Below are 19,507 nucleotides of genomic sequence, written 5' to 3'. Positions count from 1 at the left end.
TTGAGAAGTAATTAGTAACTATAACTAATTACTTTTTTAAAGTAACGTTCCCAACACTGTTAGCAAGATACGTCCGCCATTGCACAGAATCATCAACAAAGCAGTCGCGGCGCACAATCTTGACGTCAAACACAGTGGATAACTCGCACACTCTGACGTCGCAAGGCAAAACCCCCGGTTTTACTCTCTACACGACACCACTGTAACCAGAGTTTCTTAAAAAGCTCACCCTGGCCGGGGTTTTCAAATATGCTCGGTTTCAGTGCCCTGATACTGCGGTTTCGTGTGGACGAACGGCCGAACCGCGTGAAAAAACTCACGGTTATAAAAATACCTGTGTCCGTGTGGACTAGGCCTAAAACAGGGCAAACACAGACAGGACTCGTCACAAACTCATGTTAGCTTCATGCTTATGTTAGCATCATGTTAAATTATGTTAGCATTATTCTAACTTCATGCTAAATCATGTTAGCTTCATGTTAACTTCATTCTAAATCATTTTAGCTTCATGCTAGCTTCATGTTAAATCTATGAATTCCATACTAAAACATGTTATCAGCCAGCAAGAATACCAAACTAAATATCTTAAAGGAACAGTTAGTAGGATTTTAAGTGTTTTATTAATCAAAATCAATGTCTTTATTCAATGTCCTCAATGGTGTCAAATGACCTCTGCCAGTGATTTGACTTTTCTTTGTAAGCTTAAAATTTCTCCTCTTTACTTACATTGAACGGGTAAGTCCAAGGAGGCATCCATATCGTTCCGCCGTATTGATAAACTATAATAGCAGAGAGGGACTACCAACGCGTTTCCACAATACGTTTTCATTCAGAATCAGCTGCAATGGACAAGGAGATCAGTGAGAACATAAGGGCTACCGTAGTTGCAACACGCATTTGGAAAGGGGAGGTGCTAGAGAGCACTGTTCGTTTGAGTGCAAAATACAATTCCACCACTAGATGGGGGTAAATCCTACTTAATGCCCCTTTAAGAAGTAGCCGTTTATCCTATTAAACTACTTTCAAACTGCTTCAAACTTTCAGGCCAGCCTTTGTCAAGCCCACAAAAAGTTTGTCTTCAAACTTTAGCATCTAGTTACAATGGTCATTCCATTCCTCCTATAAAGGAGTGGACAGCATGCTGATGTCCTTTATAGGCTTTGTCAGACTTTGAATCCACATTTTGCTGTAAATGATTGACTAAAGACAATGCAGATTGTTGATGTCATACCAAAAGTTACTCCCCTAATTTGCACAAAGCATCATGTGGTGTAGGAATAATATCAATAGTAAATACACTACAGCATGCAGTACAGTATTAATGAATAATGTTGTTTTACTCAATAAATTAAATAAACATGGGAAGTGAGTCATTTATTCTTATCTTTATTCTTGTCTTTACAACGCCCCTGCTTTTGTCTGCAAAGGTAATGATGCACATCAGAGTCAACGAGACTGAGGAAGGGTATACAAATTTGGAGTGGAACGCAGCCCTGGAGACTTTTGAAGGAGCCTCCGAATTGGGACAGCCCTCGTCGCGGGGTAGTGATGTCATTGACCTTAGAATCGTGATGCACCCTGGGACTCCTGTTTGCACACGTTTCATAAACACAACCAGCAAGTTCTTAAGTTGAGGAAAACCGAAACTTTACTGTCAGGTTTTTATGTCTTTTCTAAAATGGCAGAAGCAAGTGTTTCTCAGGATCAGTTCATCTGTTCAATCTGTCTGGATCTACTGAAGGATCCTGTGACCATTCCCTGTGGACACAGTTACTGTATGAGCTGTATTACAGACTACTGGGATCAGAAGAGAGACTACAGCTGCCCTCAGTGCAGACAGACCTTCACTACAAGACCTGTTTTAGGTAAAAACACCATGCTGGCTGAAGTGGTGGAGAAACTGAAGAAGACTAAACTACAAGCTGCTCGTCCTGATCACTGTTATGCTGAACCTGGAGATGTGAAGTGTGACGTCTGTACTGAGAGAAAACACAAAGCTGTCAAGTCCTGTCTGGTGTGTCTGAACTCTTACTGTCAAAATCATCTTGAACAACATGAGAAATTCTTCAAAGGCAAGAAGCACAACCTGATAGACGCCACTGGACGACTTCAGCAGATGATCTGCCCTCAACATGACAAAATGCTTGAGATTTACTGTAAAACTGATCAGCTCTGTATATGTTATCTGTGTATGGTGGGCAAACATAAAAATCATAATACTATATCAGTGGAAGAAGAAAGGACAGAGAAACAGGTAAGGACTGAAAGCACTGAGTGTTTAATGTGAACAGGTCTATTCTACAATGTTTCTTTATAATCACACTATGCAGTAGCTATGGTTTAACTGGTTTGTCATTATTCCCAAATTCAGAAACAACTGAAGAAGACACAGGGAAAATACCAGCAGAGAATCCAGGAGAGTCAGAAGAAGCTTCAGGAGCTGAGAGATGCTGTGGAGACTCATAAGGTGAGTTTTGATGAGTAGAACAACTGCTGTCTGCTGTTTCAGATCTGTTTCAGACTCAGTTAGGACTCTCATCCAATCAGTCAGTGAGGAGTTCAGGCTGGATGACTTTCACTGAAGTTCACTGTGTGTAACAGACTGTGTGAAGTACCAGTAAGAGCTGAGTGAATGCTGCTGATTCTAATGCTCCTCTCTCTGTGTGTCCTAACAGCGCTCTGCACAGACAGCAGTGGACGACACTGAGAGGATCTTTACTCAACTGATCCGATCCGTTGAGAGAACACGGTCTGAGGTGACACAGCTGATCAGAGATCAGGAAAAGACTGCAGTGAGTGAAACTGAAGGACTCTTGCAGCGACTGGAGCAGGAGATTGATGATCTGAGGAGGAGAGACGCTGAGCTGGAGCAGCTTTCACACACAGATGATCACATCCATTTCCTCCAGGTAAAAACAGTACTGTGGTGTTTAGGAACTATAGCAACCCAGTCTCACCCCATGGCGTCAATATTTGACGACACTTGACCATGCGTCAATATGTTGACGCGGAGGGTATACCTTTCGCGTCATTTTTTGACGAACTGGGGACTTCAATACTATTAAGTCCGTTGCATTATTTTTCCTATTTTCTTACCATTTTCTACCATTTTCGCGTCGGTTTAGGGTTAGATTTACATAATGACATCCCTACCCAAACCTTTCCCTAACCCCAATGCCAGGCGACAACTGTTTAATTTCGCGTACCTAGTGGTATTGAAGTCCCCAGTTCGTCAGGGGGTGGCGCGAGGGGTGTACCCTCCGCGTCGGCATGTTGGCGCATGGTCAGGTGTCGTCGGGTATTGGCGCCATGGGTGTGAGACCGTGTTAACTATAGAGCATATTTTACTGTGGTTATATTTTCTATTCAATGTTTGTGTTGTTTGTCTTTGTGTTTGTGTAGAGTTTTCAGTCTCTCTCTGTTCCTCCTGGATCTACAGACTCACTCAACATCACTGTCAGTTCTCTCCTCTCTTATGATGATGTAGGAAAATCTTTGTCTCATCTGAGAGAGAAACTGGAGGATTTCTGCAGAGAAGAGATAGAAAGCATATCTGATAGAGGCAAGGCACCTATTTTTCTAAAACATTAGGCACACATTATGCAGTATTTGTGTTTGCTAAATCACAATATATAAAATATGTAATTATTTTCTGCCAAAGTTTTTACATGTTATTTACAATAAATATGTATGTTTCCATAGTAAAGCATATTGACATTATTTCCACCCCTGAACCGAATAGGGAACAGTTCGTACAATGTGAGTATCAGCAAATAATACACAAATACTGAAGATAATTTTAAGATAAATGCTGAAAAAATATTAGAAGTGATCAAAAACGTTATCCTTTTTGAACACTGATTAAGGGTTTAACAAAAAGTTACATATTACAGCTGTAACGTGTCAGAGGAGAACTATTACTCTTTGAGCTGTGCCTGGTTTCTCACAATCTTCTAATATATATATTAGAGCTGGGTGATATTGACTTAACATTCATATTTTTGTAATTTTGGGATGAATGGTAATGCCTCATATGAGATGTCAGTATAATAATTATTGAAATTCAGATTCCCTAATTTACAGATTATATTCTTTGTCTCCATAGATTATCGTCAGATCACTGCAGATCCAAACACAGCAAATAAGTATATCAAACTATCTGATGAGAACAGAGTGATTACTTACACTGACAGTGTCCAGCAGTATCCTGATCATCCAGACAGATTTGAGGTTTATTCTCAGGTGTTTTGTAGAGAGAGTATGAGTGGACGCTGTTACTGGGAGGTTGAGTGGCGTGGTAAGGTGGAAATATCAGTGTCATATAAGAGCATCAGCAGGAAGGGAGAGTATAATGATGTTGTGTTTGGGTGTAATGATCAGTCCTGGAGTTTAAATTGTACTGAATCCAGTTGTTCATTCTTTCACAATAACATTAAAACTAAACTCCCAGTAGTGTCCAGATCTTCTAGAATAGGAGTGTATGTGGATCACAGTGCAGGATCTCTGTCCTTCTACAGCGTCTCTCGCACAATGACCCTCATCCACAAAGTCCAGACCACATTCACACAACCTCTCTATCCTGGGTTTTACATTTATTTTGGATCTGTAAAACTGTGTGATCCAACAGTTGGCTATAATACAGGATTCTACAAATATTTTAGTTTTAGTACACTTTGGGGGTTTTTACCAGGGGTGCAGGGTTTCAAATTTTATTGAAGCTTCCCCGGGTGCCGCCTTTGCTTAGCGGACCCCCACCTGCTGTTAGCATTCCATTGACTCCCATTTATTTACATCTGAGGCATTTAAAGACTCAATTTGTCTATTAATTATTTCTAAAGAAACACGAAAATGTATAATAGGCTCCATTACCATGTCTCTTACGTTATGGCCCAGTAGAAGCAGTTTTTGTAAAAAATTGGCTAACGATTGCGTCATAACCTGCGACTCTTTGTCGCGCAGTAGAGAAATTACCGTATGGACAGGAGGAGAAGCTCATAGGCTATCGTTTACTGTCTATGAGGCAATCGGGTAGACGTGGAGGCATATAAGTCAAGGAAGAATACTTACCAAAATTTGCTCCTCTTCACGCTCGCCGTCTGCAAGATTCGGTAGGTTATTCAGATTTCTCGTGGCACGGATATTAGAAGACTTATAATTGTCAGACAGGTTGCTCACGTGACATCTACGTCATCAAGCTCAGTTTGAGTATGCGCAGTATGCTCGACCCCCAGAAAGAGCGTGCTTCTAATTGACTTCACTTGTCTCTGTTGAATCCAATGTGATTGCTGTATCCATTTCTTTTACTGTCTATGGTTTTTACAATGTGCTTTTGACACTGGGTTATCTTTGTCTGTGTTCTAAACCCCGTTGTTACCCTGCCCCACATGAAAAAATACTGTAGCATGCTATTCATTAGAATTTACTATAATAAACTGTAAAGTTTGAAGTATATTGCAGTGTATAATAATAATAATAATACTGCATTCATTTATACATTTGGCAGCCGCTTTTATCCAAACCAACTTATAGTGCATTTCAGGTATGAATTTTTAATCATTATATCAGTGTGTGTGTTCCTGAGAATTGAACCAAAAAACCATTTGCACTGCTAACCCAATGCTCCACAAACTGAGTAACAGGAACACCTACTATAGTATAGTATAATTACTATAGTATACTGCAGTATTTTGTAGTATAAACTTTGCCCTTTTGAAAGTTAGCCATGGTTACTTTTCATAAGGGTCATAACATAAATAGATGAATGGTAAATCCTGTATTTTCATTAATATTTACTATAGCAAGTTTCAAAAGCACTGTACAGTATTATTTAGGAATTTTACTTCATTTTACAATAGTACTATTGTGTATACTATACAATATTTTTCTTGTAGGTGAGTTATGCTTAATACCTGTAATTTCTATGGTATTGGTAAGCCTCTGAGCTTTTCAAATTGCTCATTGCCTTACCATCACAAAAAAACTCAATCGATAAATAAACTGTTAGTTATAAGCAGCAACTTTTTTACGTCTCATCCCATTTCTCTAAAGGAGTGTATGGCATGCTGATGTCCTTTATAGTATCTGTCTGTCTGACTTTGATTTCACATCATGCTGTAAATGAATGACTAAAGACAACACAGATAAATAATTGTTGATGTCATAACAAAAATTACTCCCCTAATTTACACAAAGCATCACGGGATGTAGAAATAATGTCAATATTAAACACACTATAGCAGTACAGTATTAATGAATAATGTTGTTTTACTCAATACATTGAATTAACATGGGAACCAAATCATGTATTCTTGTCTTTATTGTTTGATTCTTGATTTATCCTCAGATGCAGGGGAATGTACAGCTTGATAAACACAAATGTAAAACTGTACGCAATACAGATTGAGATGACATTGAGCTTTCTGTGTGTGTGTGTGTGTGTGTGTGTGTGTATGTGTGTGTGTGTGTGTATATATATATATATATATATATATATATATATATATATATATATACATACACACACACATGCTTTCATGAGGTTTCAAACATGTTCAAAATTAATCAATCATAAATCATTTACTCACTCTCAAGATATTTCCAAATGGCCTTCTTTGTCCCTGGAAGACAAAAGACATTAATTTGAAGATCATATCGCTCAAACATCCAGCTGTGGTTAAGATCACACAGATATATTTAAACACTCACATTCAGATACAGTGGTAACACAGCTACAACACTCTTCATAAGATTTATTCAATCTTTTTTCTGTGGCAAAAGCAAAGTTAAAAGTGTTAAACTATCAGTTTTTTGTCCTCTTTGGCATTAAAAAAACTCAGGATAATTCCTATTATCAGCGTAATGATTTTCTCAGTGTTTTGATCTTGAACTTAAATCCAAGTAATTATTCTAAAATGTAAAGCTGATGTCCAAACATGTGTTCACTGTGAATGTCTCTGTGAGTTTCTGTATGAGACTGACATCTAGTGGACTCTTTATTATATGACTGGGACTCATGTTTGTACACATTTCATAAACACACCCAGGAAGTTCTCAAGTTCAGGGAAACTGAAACTAAATCATTGTCAGGTTTTTATGTCTTTTCTAAAATGGCAGAAGCGACTGTTTCTTTGGCTCAGGATCAGTTCATCTGTTCAATCTGTCTGGATTTACTGAAGGATCCTGTGACCATTCTTTCATATTTATATGAACACATTAAAAGATTATTTTATCAAAAGCAATTTATGGTGTTGCTTAAACTATCAGTTTTTGTCCCCTTCGAATCAAACCCATGACTTTCCCATTAAAAACCTCAGGATAATTCTCACTGTCAACTTAAGGGTTTCATTAGAGTGCTTTGATCTGTTAAAGTAATAGCTTAAATCGAAGTAATTGTTTTAAAATGTAAAGTTAATATGCAAACCTGTAGTCTGTTTGAAGTCTGTATGACACTGACATCTAGTGGACTTCTTTATTATATGGCCAGTATTCCTGTTTGCATACATTTCATAAACCAGGAAGTTCTTGAGTTTAGGAAAACTGAAACTTCACTGTCAGGTTTTTGTTTTTCTTTTCTAAAATGGCAGAAGCGAGTGTTTCTTTGGCTCAGGATCAGTTCATCTGTGCAATCTGTTTGGATTTACTTAAAGTTCCAGTGACAATTCCCTGTGGACACAGTTACTGTATGAGCTGTATTACAGACTGCTGGAATCAGGATGATCAGAAGAGAGACTGCTGCCCTCAGTGCAGACAGACCTTCACTACAAGACCTGTTTTAGGTAAAAACACCATGCTGGCTGAAGTGGTGGAGAAACTGACGACTAAACGAAAAGCTGCTCATCTTGATCACTGTTATGCTGAAGCTGGAGATGTGGAGTGTGACGTCTGTACTGAGAGAAAACACAAAGCTGTCAAGTCCTGTCTGGTGTGTCTGAACTCTTACTGTCAAAATCATCTTGAACAACATGAGAAATTCTTCAAAGGCAAGAAGCACAACCTGATAGATGCCACTGGACGACTTCAGCAGATGATCTGCCCTCAACATGAGAAAGTACTTGAGATTACTGTAAAACTGATCAGCTCTGTATATGTCTTCTGTGTAAGGTGGACAAACATAAAAATCATAATACTTTAAAAGCTGAAGAAGAGAGAATAAATAAACAGGTAAGAGCTGAAAGCACTGAAAGTGCTTATGTTATCAGTTCTGCTCCAATTATATTGTAGCTTCATAATAAAAAATCCTTTATGTTAATTTAGAAATGTGTTTGCGTGTCTGTAATTAATGTACTGTTTATTTGGTATAAACTTCCACATCCAACAGAAACAACTGAAGGAGACACAGAGAAAATTCCAAGAGAGAATCCTGGAGAGTCAGAAGAAGCTTCAGGAGATGAGAGATGCTGTGGAGACTAGTAAGGTGAGTTTTGATCATAAGAACAACTGCAGTCTGCTGTTTCAGATCTGTTTCAGACTCAGTTAGGACTCTCATCCAATCAGTCAGTGAGGAGTTCAGTGCTGTATGACTTTGACTGAAGTTCACTGTGTGTAACAGACTGTGTGATGTACCAGTAAGAGCTGAATGAATGCTGCTGATTCTAATGCTCCTCTCTCTCTGTGTGTCCTAACAGCGCTCTGCACAGACAGCAGTGGACAACACTAAGAGGATCTTTACTCAACTGATCCGATCCATTGAGCGAAGACGATCTGAGGTGACACAGCTGATCAGAGATCAGGAAAAGATTGCATTGAGTCGAGCTGAAGGACCCTTGAAGCAACTGGAGCAGGAGATTGATGATCTGAAGAGGAGAAATGCTGAGCTGGAGCAGCTGTTACACACAAATGATCACATCCATTTCCTCCAGGTAACAGAGAATTGAAACAGGTCAGTACCCAGAAAGCAAGCAACCATTGAAACAGTTTTAAAAATTATTGATTTGGTCAATGTTTATCCCATTGAATCAATATCAGGTGTGCACCCTCCATCAGGGCTTTGAACCAGATTTTTTCCCAATTGGTTCGTTCGGAACAGAAACAGTAACGTTTCCGTTTTTTGGTTCAACCTTAAAATTGACGTTTCTGAACCGGTTAGAACAAAAAAAAATCCTGAACTGGTTAATAGTGTTACATTTCAGCTTTGGGACATACAAAAAGGTACGCTGATCATTAGGACATTAAACATAAATTATTAGTCTACATAATTTTAATTAAGTCTCTATCTTGTCATCGAACATTAAAATAAGGCTACATTATGTAAGCGACTTAACTGTAATTCTGGCATGCCTACATTTGTTAAGTGCACTTAAACACAAGCGTACACACAACGACGGAGGACGAATTTCAAACAGTGCTTCGGGAAGAAGATGCAGCATAAACAGTCGCTCCACATAAAAGGGACAATTACGTTGTTTTTCAGAGCTTTATTCGCCAAATGTATTTTAATGGACTATGAGACACAATAGCGCAACTCTCTCTCAAGTTTATACATCAAGAGTTCTGATCTTTGAAGGGCATAGGGATAATCACGTCTGATTGGAGATGGACCGGACATATTCAACCACATATGTGTCTGCACGTACAGAAAATTGTTTACTTTATCCCCTTTTTGTCATTAAATTGTTTATAATCAATTCAGTGTTAACATTTGCAAGCCTTTGAAACACGTACAAATGATCAACTTTCACCCTATTTAAATTTGCGTATTAATCCGCGAATTGCATGCCGAACTGTGGGTAATGATCTGTATGGATCACTGATCAACTGCGATCCGTTACACCACAAATTAGTAGGCCTATTAAAAAAACAAACATCTTGAGATACTTGGTAGCCTACAATATTTACCTCTTATGATTAAGCATTAGAGACTTCAGCTTGAGTAGGGTACTTGCTGGTGGCAAGCTTCTCATTTCTTCGATGAGTCAACGACGACCGGAAGTGAACTTCACAGAGTATTGCACAGAAATCTTGTCAAAGAACGAAAAAAATAACTGCTAACTGTTTTAACTGGTTACCATTATTTTAAATAAACGATTCTGTTCCGGAACATATATATTTTTAAAGTTTCTGGTTTTGTTTCTGTTCCTGTTTCTTGCAAAATATCCAAAGTTTTTTGTTTTCGTTCCTTGAACTGGTTCAAAGCCTTGCCCTCCATTAATAGCATGAAGCATGAAGCTGGGCTTCGTTCGTGACATGAACCGGGTGTTATATTGTGGGTTAACAACAAACAAGGCAATCTTGTTCCGTTGCAGAGATTCACTGTCTCCTGGACGTTTGAGCTGATGATTTCATAAATGCATAGCTGTCCTCCATACACAAAATAGTAATGGCTCCATGAGAAAGGCTTTTAATAGAACAGTTGCGCAATTTCGCGTTAAAGCAGAGAAACTGTGCAAAGATGTGCATTGTTTATCTCCATATCTCGCTATCTTTGCTCTTCCTGTCAGGCTGGTTGTCGTGGGGGGGGGGTCGTCATGAGATGGTAAGAGCTGTCAGAGACCAATGACAGCACTGACCGTTGTCACATGGTGGACGGTGCGGCGTTTTGAGTATGGTAAAAAAAACTTTTGTGAACACGGGCCGCACTAACTGAAAAATGATACAGTGTAATTTGGTGTGCACCAACATGTGTGAAAACACACTAAAGCAAACACTGATCACCATAATGGTGGTTTTTGATTGATTGAATGGGATTAACATTGACCAATCAACAAATGTTTACAGTGTTTCAATGGTTGTTTGCTATCTGGGTATTCTTTAGGAGGGCATGTTTTTCTATTAAATGTTTGTGTTGTTTGTCTTTGTGTCTATGTAGAGTTTTCAGTCTCTCTCTGTTCCTCCTGGATCTTCAGACTCACTCAGCATCACTGTCAGCTCTCTCCCATCTTTTGATGATGTAGGAAACTCTGTCAATAATCTAAGACAAGAATTGGAGGATTTCTGCACAGAGGGGATAAGAAAGATATCTAATAGAGGTAGAGCATCTACACACATTTTGCATTAAAATGTTTAGTTTTTTCTTCACTTTCTGAATTACTTTTTTTGTATCTAGTTACTCCTGACCCTAAGACCAGGATGCAGTTCTTACAATGTGAGTTTCAACAAACAAACAAACATACATACACATACACATATACTAAAGATGAACAAAGACACAGATTGATAACAGAAATATAAATTCAGATATCCTGATTTACACGTTTTGTTTTATTCAGATTCTTGTCAGGTTACTCTGAATCCAAACACAACACATAAACGTCTCTGTCTGTCTGAGGGGAACAGAGTGATTACTAACACTGACACAGTCCAGCCGTATCCTGATCATCCAGACAGATTTGATCGTTGTCTTCAGGTGTTGTGTAGTGAGAGTGTGAGTGGACGCTGTTACTGGGAGGTTGAGTGGAGTGGTGTGGTGAATATATCAGTGTCATATAAGAGCATCAGCAGGAAAGGATGGGGTAATGAGTGTGTGTTTGGGTGTAATGATCAGTCCTGGAATTTGTACTGCTGTGAATCCAGTTACATATTCTGGCACAATAACATTGCTACTAAACTCCCTGTAATGTTCAGATCTTCTAGAAGAGGAGTATATGTGGATCACAGTGCAGGATCTCTGTCCTTCTACAGCGTCTCTGACACAATGACCCTCATCCACAGAGTCAACACCACATTCAGCCAACCTCTCTATCTTGGGTTTGGGTTTGGAATTTTAGATTATAACTCAAAAGCAAAACTGTGTTATGCAATATGACTAACAAAGATATTACAAAGAAGATTGTCAAATCATTGATAAATCATCATCTAATTAGTTAAAGGCGGGGTGCATGATTTTTGAAAAACACTTTGGAAAAGGGAATCGGTCTGAATACCAAAACACATCAGCAGTAAGGGGCGTGTCTACTAACCAACAATGACCACGTTTACATGCACCCTGATATTGCGATTATAATGGGATTTTGGCAATACTGCGATAATACTTTACCTCATGTAAACGCAATACTTCGATAAAAATAATGCGATTAAGCTCATGATCGCAGTAAGTATAATCGCATTAAAAGAGGTGGCGTACGCCATTTTTAATCGCAGTATGCGTCCATGTAAACGCATTATATCGCACTAACTGAAGTGCGCGTGTGTTTTAGTCACGCACCTTAAGCACAAATTCGTTTTATACTTTACATTAGTAAGTTTTACCTGAACTCTGCCAACATGACTCGCTGTCAGCAGTCTGCCTTCATCCAGAAACAGCTTAAATAACACGACAGCAGCGTATAAAACCCTTAAGGGACATTATAACGATAAATATATTACTGACCACATTAAAATGATATAATGATATAATGGTATAATGATAGCTAATTTACTCACACACGCGCGCGCGGCACTAAAGCACTTGCCTTTAATGGCATTAACTGATATTGAATATTTCTTGTAATAAAAACTTTTTTGCAATTGTGTAAATATGCTGTTCTTGTTGCATTTACACAGCGGGTAAACAGCAAATGTCCAACTCAAGTTCGCTGTCCAACTCGCGATCGCTGCGTTTTGCGTAACTAAACAATGAATTTAGTAGTTTGTGTAATAATATCTTACCTTTTGGCGTAGTGTTTGTAGAAAAAGCATTACGTAGTGAATTTCACATCAATTGCATCAGCGCTGGATACCTGAGGTAATTTTATATTATGGACCTCAGCAATGAGCTTCTCTACTGCATTTTAAGCATGTGCACTTAAAGTTCAAATAGATTTGATTGGCTGTCAATGGTTTATCGTTCATCAGGTTGGACAAAATCGTTCTCGTTATAGTTGTTGCGTGAACTCCACTATTATCTTTAATATAAAAAGATTTTCAAAACCATATTTTTTATAGTTATAGTTATAATGTAAACGCCCTTTAAAGTCACTGTCACAATATTTCTGTCTTCATCACGGCACCGGATAATAAAATGCGTCAAAACCAACGTGTTTGTCATTTAACATAAGTAAATTAAAACAGTGGACCATATATGTAAGTTCATAATTTGTGCTCTGCATTGGGCTATGTATGAATAATCCGAAAATAAAAACTGCATGTAAAAAGGAGTGAAGAGGTTAGCTCCAGTCATGTAAACGTCTTACTGCGATTAAGTCCTTACTCGCATTATTGAAAATAATCGCATTATTGGTGTACATGTAAACGAGCTCATTGTTGCCTGGGTTGCATATGTGTGGGGCAGGTCTATCAGAAGAAGGTCCAGATTCTATTGGGGTAGGGGCGTGTTTGTTTAGGTGATTTCAAATGTCAACATTGGCCTTTAGAGATCATGCACGCTGCCTTTGAGCTGCCGTTTAGGCTATATGCACAGCAAGATTTTAAATGCATGTATTACATATCCCTCTGGGGTGAAGTTACTTGCTTAAAGATAGTATGGTTTATTGATCACCACTTGCAAGATTTTAACTTTTAACCTATCCATCAGTCTTCAATGATATAATATGTCAGATATTATTAGATTAAATGATGTTTCTTCAGATGAAAGTATGAAGAGATTGGAATTAGAAAATGATTTGTATTTGACATCTAAACAAATCATGTGAGCATGTGTACTGTAAATGTGTTTGTGTAAATGTTTGTATGCGAATATCCTTGTGTGGATGTTTGCTTGTAAAGTCATATCTGCTTTATGCTGCAAATTGGTCATAAAGTTATTTTATGAATCATGCCCAACTTAGAAATTAAACTTTCGTCACATTTATGGTACATGAAAAATGTATGTCTTTGTCTTTGGATATTTGATATACAAAAAGAAATAGTAAAGACTTTTATTTTTCTATTTTACCATCAAAGGGACGCATGATGCTTAATAATTGTTTTAAAATGTAAAGCTGATATGCACGCCTGTGTTCCATACAGGACAACTCAAAGTTCAAATAAAGATACATATTTGTATTTTAGGAGGTTGTATTTGAAAGTTAAACGGAGTAGACATGTTTTGGCAATCAGGCAATAAACACAGAGAATAATTATATGAATATATCATTATTATAGTAATTTTTTACCCCAAAATGAAAATTGTAAACATATTGTGCAGTGTGGGCAGTATTGTACTTAGTAGGCTAATTGTTTTAAAATGCAAGGCTGAAATGCATGCATGTGTCTTGGTTGCCAGCTCTACGTTAAAAAACTAGCCTAAATATAAAAACTTAAAATATGCCACTCCTACAACTAAATGGTTTAAAGCCACTGCTGTGCATTACAAAAAAAATCATAAAAATCACTGTATTTGTAAACACAAATGTATTTTCATATGTAAATTCATACTACTTTAAATTGATAGTTAACGAAGTAAATTCTTCCAACTTTAACCTTAAAAAAAATCTAACAATGTTAATGGTTTAAAAGTATAGCAAAATTCTAGCCAATACTGATCTGTGTGTGTGTGTTCACTAGTGGCTGCCATTTAGTCAACTTGTTTATTACATACTGTATGTATATGCAAACAAGTGTCTCAATCATAATATATATATATATATATATATCATTTTTATCAATAAGGGGATTTCTAAGTGGGCTATTGACACAAAATGTCCATCAGATGTAGCCTTCAAGCCAAATATTGAATTCATACAAAGAAATCAGAACATTTAAGTATACAAGTTGAGTCATAATAAATAAAGTGAAATTACACAGGGAATAACACATTAAATAAGTATTGAACACATGAATACTACATGAATACAAAACGAAAAACATCTTTTTAAACAACAATGGCAAAAACCGCATGGATCAGCAAAGAGCAAAAAAAAAACAAATTAACATCAGTAACTTTACTGGTTTACCATAAGATGCAACCAGCTGCTGGAGGCAAAGGGTCTGAAAGGGCCGTTGAAATGTCTATTTTGGTAAGGTAGCTACGCAATATGTTTATATTTAGATGGATTCAGATATTCTACTTTGTGTTGTTTATGTAGTTTGTGTTTGTTTACTAATTAGCGTAACAATATAGTTACTACGTCTACACAACTGAAAACGTGCTTTAACTAATTCCAATTTAAAGGCGGAGTGCACAATGTTTGAAAAGCGCTTTGGACTCCGCCTTTAAAACAGTTGTTTATGTTGGTTATTTTGGTAATTGTATTCACTTTGTACTGCAAATGAGATGTGGACTTCTGATCTGTGTGTGTCCATGTGTTTGGAGGCGTGACTTTGGATGGTGATTTGATTGGAGGGTGAGACCGTGATTTCAGTGCTAGTCAGTTACCGTTAGCATTTTTCAAAATCAGATACCCTGCCTTTAATACTGCTGTATTCAACTTTTAGCTTGCAGTTTATACTTTGCTATTGTTACTGCTTACTGCTCTAAGTTTAAACATTCCTCATTAAACTTATTTAATATATTTTTGTTGTTCTTTCAGAAACCACAGTGCAACAAAATAGTTTCTCTGTGGACTAGCTTCAGTTCTTTCTTACAGAAGGAATACGCCAGTTGATGTTCCACCATTCCAATAATGCACAGAACATTTAACACCCACCATACAAGCTGTATAACAGTATGGGCACTATAGTGTTTTTATGAGTTTGAATTTATCTTTTGTTGCAACATGTTTCCTAAAACTCAGTGCCAGAAAATCTTCTTTCATAAACAATAAAACTCTGCAGTCTCTAGAGAGTTCGGTCAGAGTTGTGCAAATCACACCGCCCAAGTAGCAGTGCTTCGCCTTCTGAGAATATAGTTCCCAGTATGTATACTGTTAAAAGATAGCTGTGTCTCATATGACCTTGTTATTTTTACATGGTGTGACTATACAAGTCACAACACATAAATAGGAAAATGTTAACGTTATTTTGTCACTTAGGCCTATTGGGAGCAGTATGCTAGCTGAAGCCATTCACTTCCAGTCTTTGTGCTAAGCTAAGCTAGCAGGGCTGTGTCAGACAGGCTTTAAGTCTTACAGATATTTACATGAACACATTTAGAAGATGCTTTTATCCAAAGTTTAAACTATCAGTTGTGCATCAGCTCCTTTTACTTTGGCATTGAAAACCTCAGGATAATTTGTAATATCAGCTCAACAGTGATTTAATCTGTTAAAGGAGCTTAAATCTAAGTAATTATGATAAAATGTAATGCTGATATGGAACCCTGTTTTAACTTGCTCCTTTGGGACTGTCCTTATGTGGTGGTTTCCCAGACAGGGCTTAAGCAATTTGCTCTGACATATCTTAAAAAACATGAGTGCTGGGTCTCAAGATGCAAACAAGTAATGTTTATTTATAAATTATGCTTTTAAAAATGACTTAAATATCCCAATTTAACTAAGGTCTGTTCTTGGCTTAAACCGTCCCTATGAGTTTCTGTATGAGACTGACATCTAGTGGACTTATGACTGTGACTCATGTTTGCACACATTTCAACACAACCAGGAAGTTCTTAAATTCAGGAAAACTGAAACTTAACTGTCAGTTTTTTGTTTTCTAAAATGGCAGAAGCGAGAGTTTCTTTGGCTCAGGATCAGTTCATCTGTTCAATCTGTCTGGATCTACTGAAGGATCCTGTGACCATTCCCTGTGGACACAGTTACTGTATGAGCTGTTTTGCAAACTACTGGGATCAAGATGATCAGAAGAGAGACTACAGCTGCCCTCAATGCAGACAGACCTTCAATACAAGACCTGTTTTAGGTAAAAACACCATGCTGGCTGAAGTGGTGGAGAAACTAAAAAAGACTAAACGACAAGCTGATTACTGTTATGCTGAACCTGGAGATGTGGAGTGTGACGTCTGTACTGAGAGAAAACACAAAGCTGTCAAGTCCTGTCTGGTGTGTCTGAACTCTTACTGTCAAAATCATCTTGAACAACATGAGAATTTATTCAAAGGCAAGAAGCACAACCTGATAGACGCCACTGGACGACTTCAGGAGATGATCTGCCCTCAACATGATAAAGCCCTTGAGATTTACTGTCGTACTGATCAGCTCTGTATATGTTATCTGTGTATGGTGGATGAACACAATAACCATGAGACTGTATCAGCTGCAGCAGAGAGGACTGAGAAACAGGTGAGAGCTGAATGCAATAAGTGGTTTGTTAATGTGATCAATTCTGCTGTATCAATTCAATGTTTCTCGTGAATGGGGCAATGAATCTGTTGATTTTATTGTTTTATACTGTTGTCTGAGGTCTACTATGATGTTCGCGTGGTTTTTACATTCATCAACATTACAAGCAATAAGTAATAGGCTATTTTGTAACATGGATTAGTGGCTTTCTAGGTTCGTTTGAAGGGGCGGGCCGCACTGAAGACCTGGACGTAACGCCCACTGCTATGATTGGACAGCTTCATTCCCCTCATTACATGTGGGGAAATGTTTTAAAAACATTAATGTGTAAAAATAGCAGCCAAACACATACATGTATATGTTTAAGCCACAAAGATTCTGGGTGCTAAAGATGATACACATAAATGACAATACGTATAGTAAAGTAGAAACAAAACTTTAAACTCGACATGGCTAAATTACCTTGTACAACACAGTAAGCGCGCATCAGAATCTAAACTGTGGCTGGTCCTTCCTTATCACTAACTTTGTATATTTCTACAATTATATTACAGTCGTATTGTTAAGTGTTGTACCTTTATTAATCGTTTATAGTTTTTAGTAAATTAAAACAGTCAAATATACGTGTTTAGACACGGATGTTACAACAGGACAAAGCAATAGTAAAACGCAGTAACGTTAGCTTAAATAAGGTAAAATTTTTACTTACTTTGTACTGCTGTCATTTTTGTCAGATCCAATATTAGTGGTGCTTCTGCAAATCCAGCATCGACTTGTGGCTTCTTTACAAATGAATCCGCGGTACACAAAGTAAACAAACACTTCCCACGCGAGCTGGAACTTCTTCAGACTTTAACCATGCATTTCTAATGTTATGTTCCGAGCCTCCGAGTTATGGTTATAAAGTGTCTGTGTTGTTCCCAGACGGTTTTTCCACAACCAAACACTCTGTTTCCATGGGTACTCATAACAGATCATCACATCAAAACCAAAGTCTCTCAGGAAAATGTATTTAACCTCCTAAGACCCGAGCTTTGGTTTGTCTTTTTTCAAATTTCTACCAGCTATTTTGGGGTTAGGAAGAACCAATAAATATAATACCAAATATTTTTCTAAGAACCTGAAGCAGTTACACAGAATTAAGTATTATGGTGCAAACATCAACATTTTCCACATATGTGGACATCCAGGTCTTAGGAGGTTAAAAGTCATTTTGGTTACATTTGGCAATCTTTAAAGACATGTTTACTGATTGTTGTGACACTGCATGGTTTGCCTTGCCCCCAGGGTTGCCAGGTCCAAGAAAAAAATTTCAGGCCAACTTAAAACCCGCACAAAAGGAATGAAAACTAGCCCAATTTTTACATTTGTCCAATCACAGTTGAAAACTGCGGGATTACAACAAAAGGCTGTAAATAAAAATAAAGTCTTACTATTGCTTTTAATGTACTTTCCAGATGAACATTTTCTTAATGCACTTAAAGTGCTTTATTTTCACACACTATTCTGTTCTAAATATACAAAAATGTTTACTTTAGTACTTCTTAAGATTATCTTAAGAACATCTAAGTGTACCCAACCGTGCCATTTTGAGACAGTATATAAACTCTGCCCTTTTTACATACTATCTCTGTGTTTAATTTTTTTATTTAACTTGAACAGATCATACAAATATGGGTTTACATGGCCTGTAAATATCCTCTCGGTAACTCCTCACGTAAGGTAATTTCTTGTTCCTGACGTTATATTAAGAGCAAAACGCGCCCCTCCACTCACTTTTCCACTGACTTCCTGACGCTGCAGTGGCCCTTGGGTTGTCAGGTATTGCTTATGGGATTAATGCACATTATGAAAATAAAGTTAATTTTATAAGTCTACAAATGAACATTTTCGCAGCCGCAGCACAATATAAAACTAGCCCAAAAAAATCGCAACCCGAATTTTTTTCCGCAACTGATAGCCAAATTGTGCGGAAACACCACAAACCTGGTAATACTGTTTCCCCCTGGCCCACACGTGTGTCATGCGAAGCTGTGGGTGGGGTTTCAAAAGTAGTCGTTATATTTTGGGTTTGGGGAGATGTTTAAATTCTAATCTGACGTCATATTTCAGCACATTCCTGAATCGACTGTTTTAATGGCTTGGTGACAAAAACTGTTATATTTCAGTAAAGAGGATGTTTTCAGTTCTCAAGCTTGCAGAATGTTCATTTAACTATGATGATCTCTTATATAACAGAATATCAAGTTCATTTTTTGATTCACTTTTTCAATAAATCACACTATAGTTGTACAGTTGATCTGGTTTATCATCCAACAGAAACAGCTGCAGAGACAATACCAGGAGAGAATCCAGGAGAGCCAGAAGAAGCTTCAGGAGCTGAGAGATGCTGTGAAGACTCATAAGGTGAGTTTTGATGAGAAGAACAACTGCTGTCTGCTGTTTCAGATCTGTTTCAGACTCAGTTAGGACTCTCA

At 37.6% G+C, this 19,507-nt stretch overlaps 1 protein-coding gene and 2 pseudogenes across 3 annotated transcripts in view; all 3 read left to right on the top strand.

The window, feature by feature from the left end:
* Window positions 1-1,202: 1,202 nt before the first annotated feature.
* Window positions 1,203-4,783, top strand: LOC129442947 (E3 ubiquitin-protein ligase TRIM16-like; annotated as a pseudogene).
* A 2,049-nt stretch (window positions 4,784-6,832) lies between these two features.
* LOC141350568 (tripartite motif-containing protein 16-like) lies at window positions 6,833-16,103 on the top strand (annotated as a pseudogene).
* A 222-nt stretch (window positions 16,104-16,325) lies between these two features.
* LOC129442944 (tripartite motif-containing protein 16-like protein) overlaps window positions 16,326-19,507 on the top strand; it is a 43,112-nt gene continuing 39,930 nt past the window's right edge. For 2 of the 3 annotated variants that reach the window (XM_073855904.1, XM_073855910.1), the window contains exon 1: window positions 16,326-17,030. In XM_073855904.1, coding sequence (XP_073712005.1) covers window positions 16,449-17,030 — 582 coding nt within the window. In that variant the 5' untranslated portion in view covers window positions 16,326-16,448. Of the gene's footprint in view, window positions 17,031-19,349; window positions 19,437-19,507 lie in introns of all 3 variants that reach the window. The other variant, XM_073855907.1, reaches the window with a different exon arrangement.

This window comes from Misgurnus anguillicaudatus, chromosome 2, assembly GCF_027580225.2.
Source record: "Misgurnus anguillicaudatus chromosome 2, ASM2758022v2, whole genome shotgun sequence".
NCBI classification, from domain to species: Eukaryota; Metazoa; Chordata; class Actinopteri; order Cypriniformes; family Cobitidae; genus Misgurnus; species Misgurnus anguillicaudatus.
The sequence above is the reverse complement of the archived record's forward strand: the minus strand, read 5'-3'. Positions and strand labels throughout refer to the sequence as shown.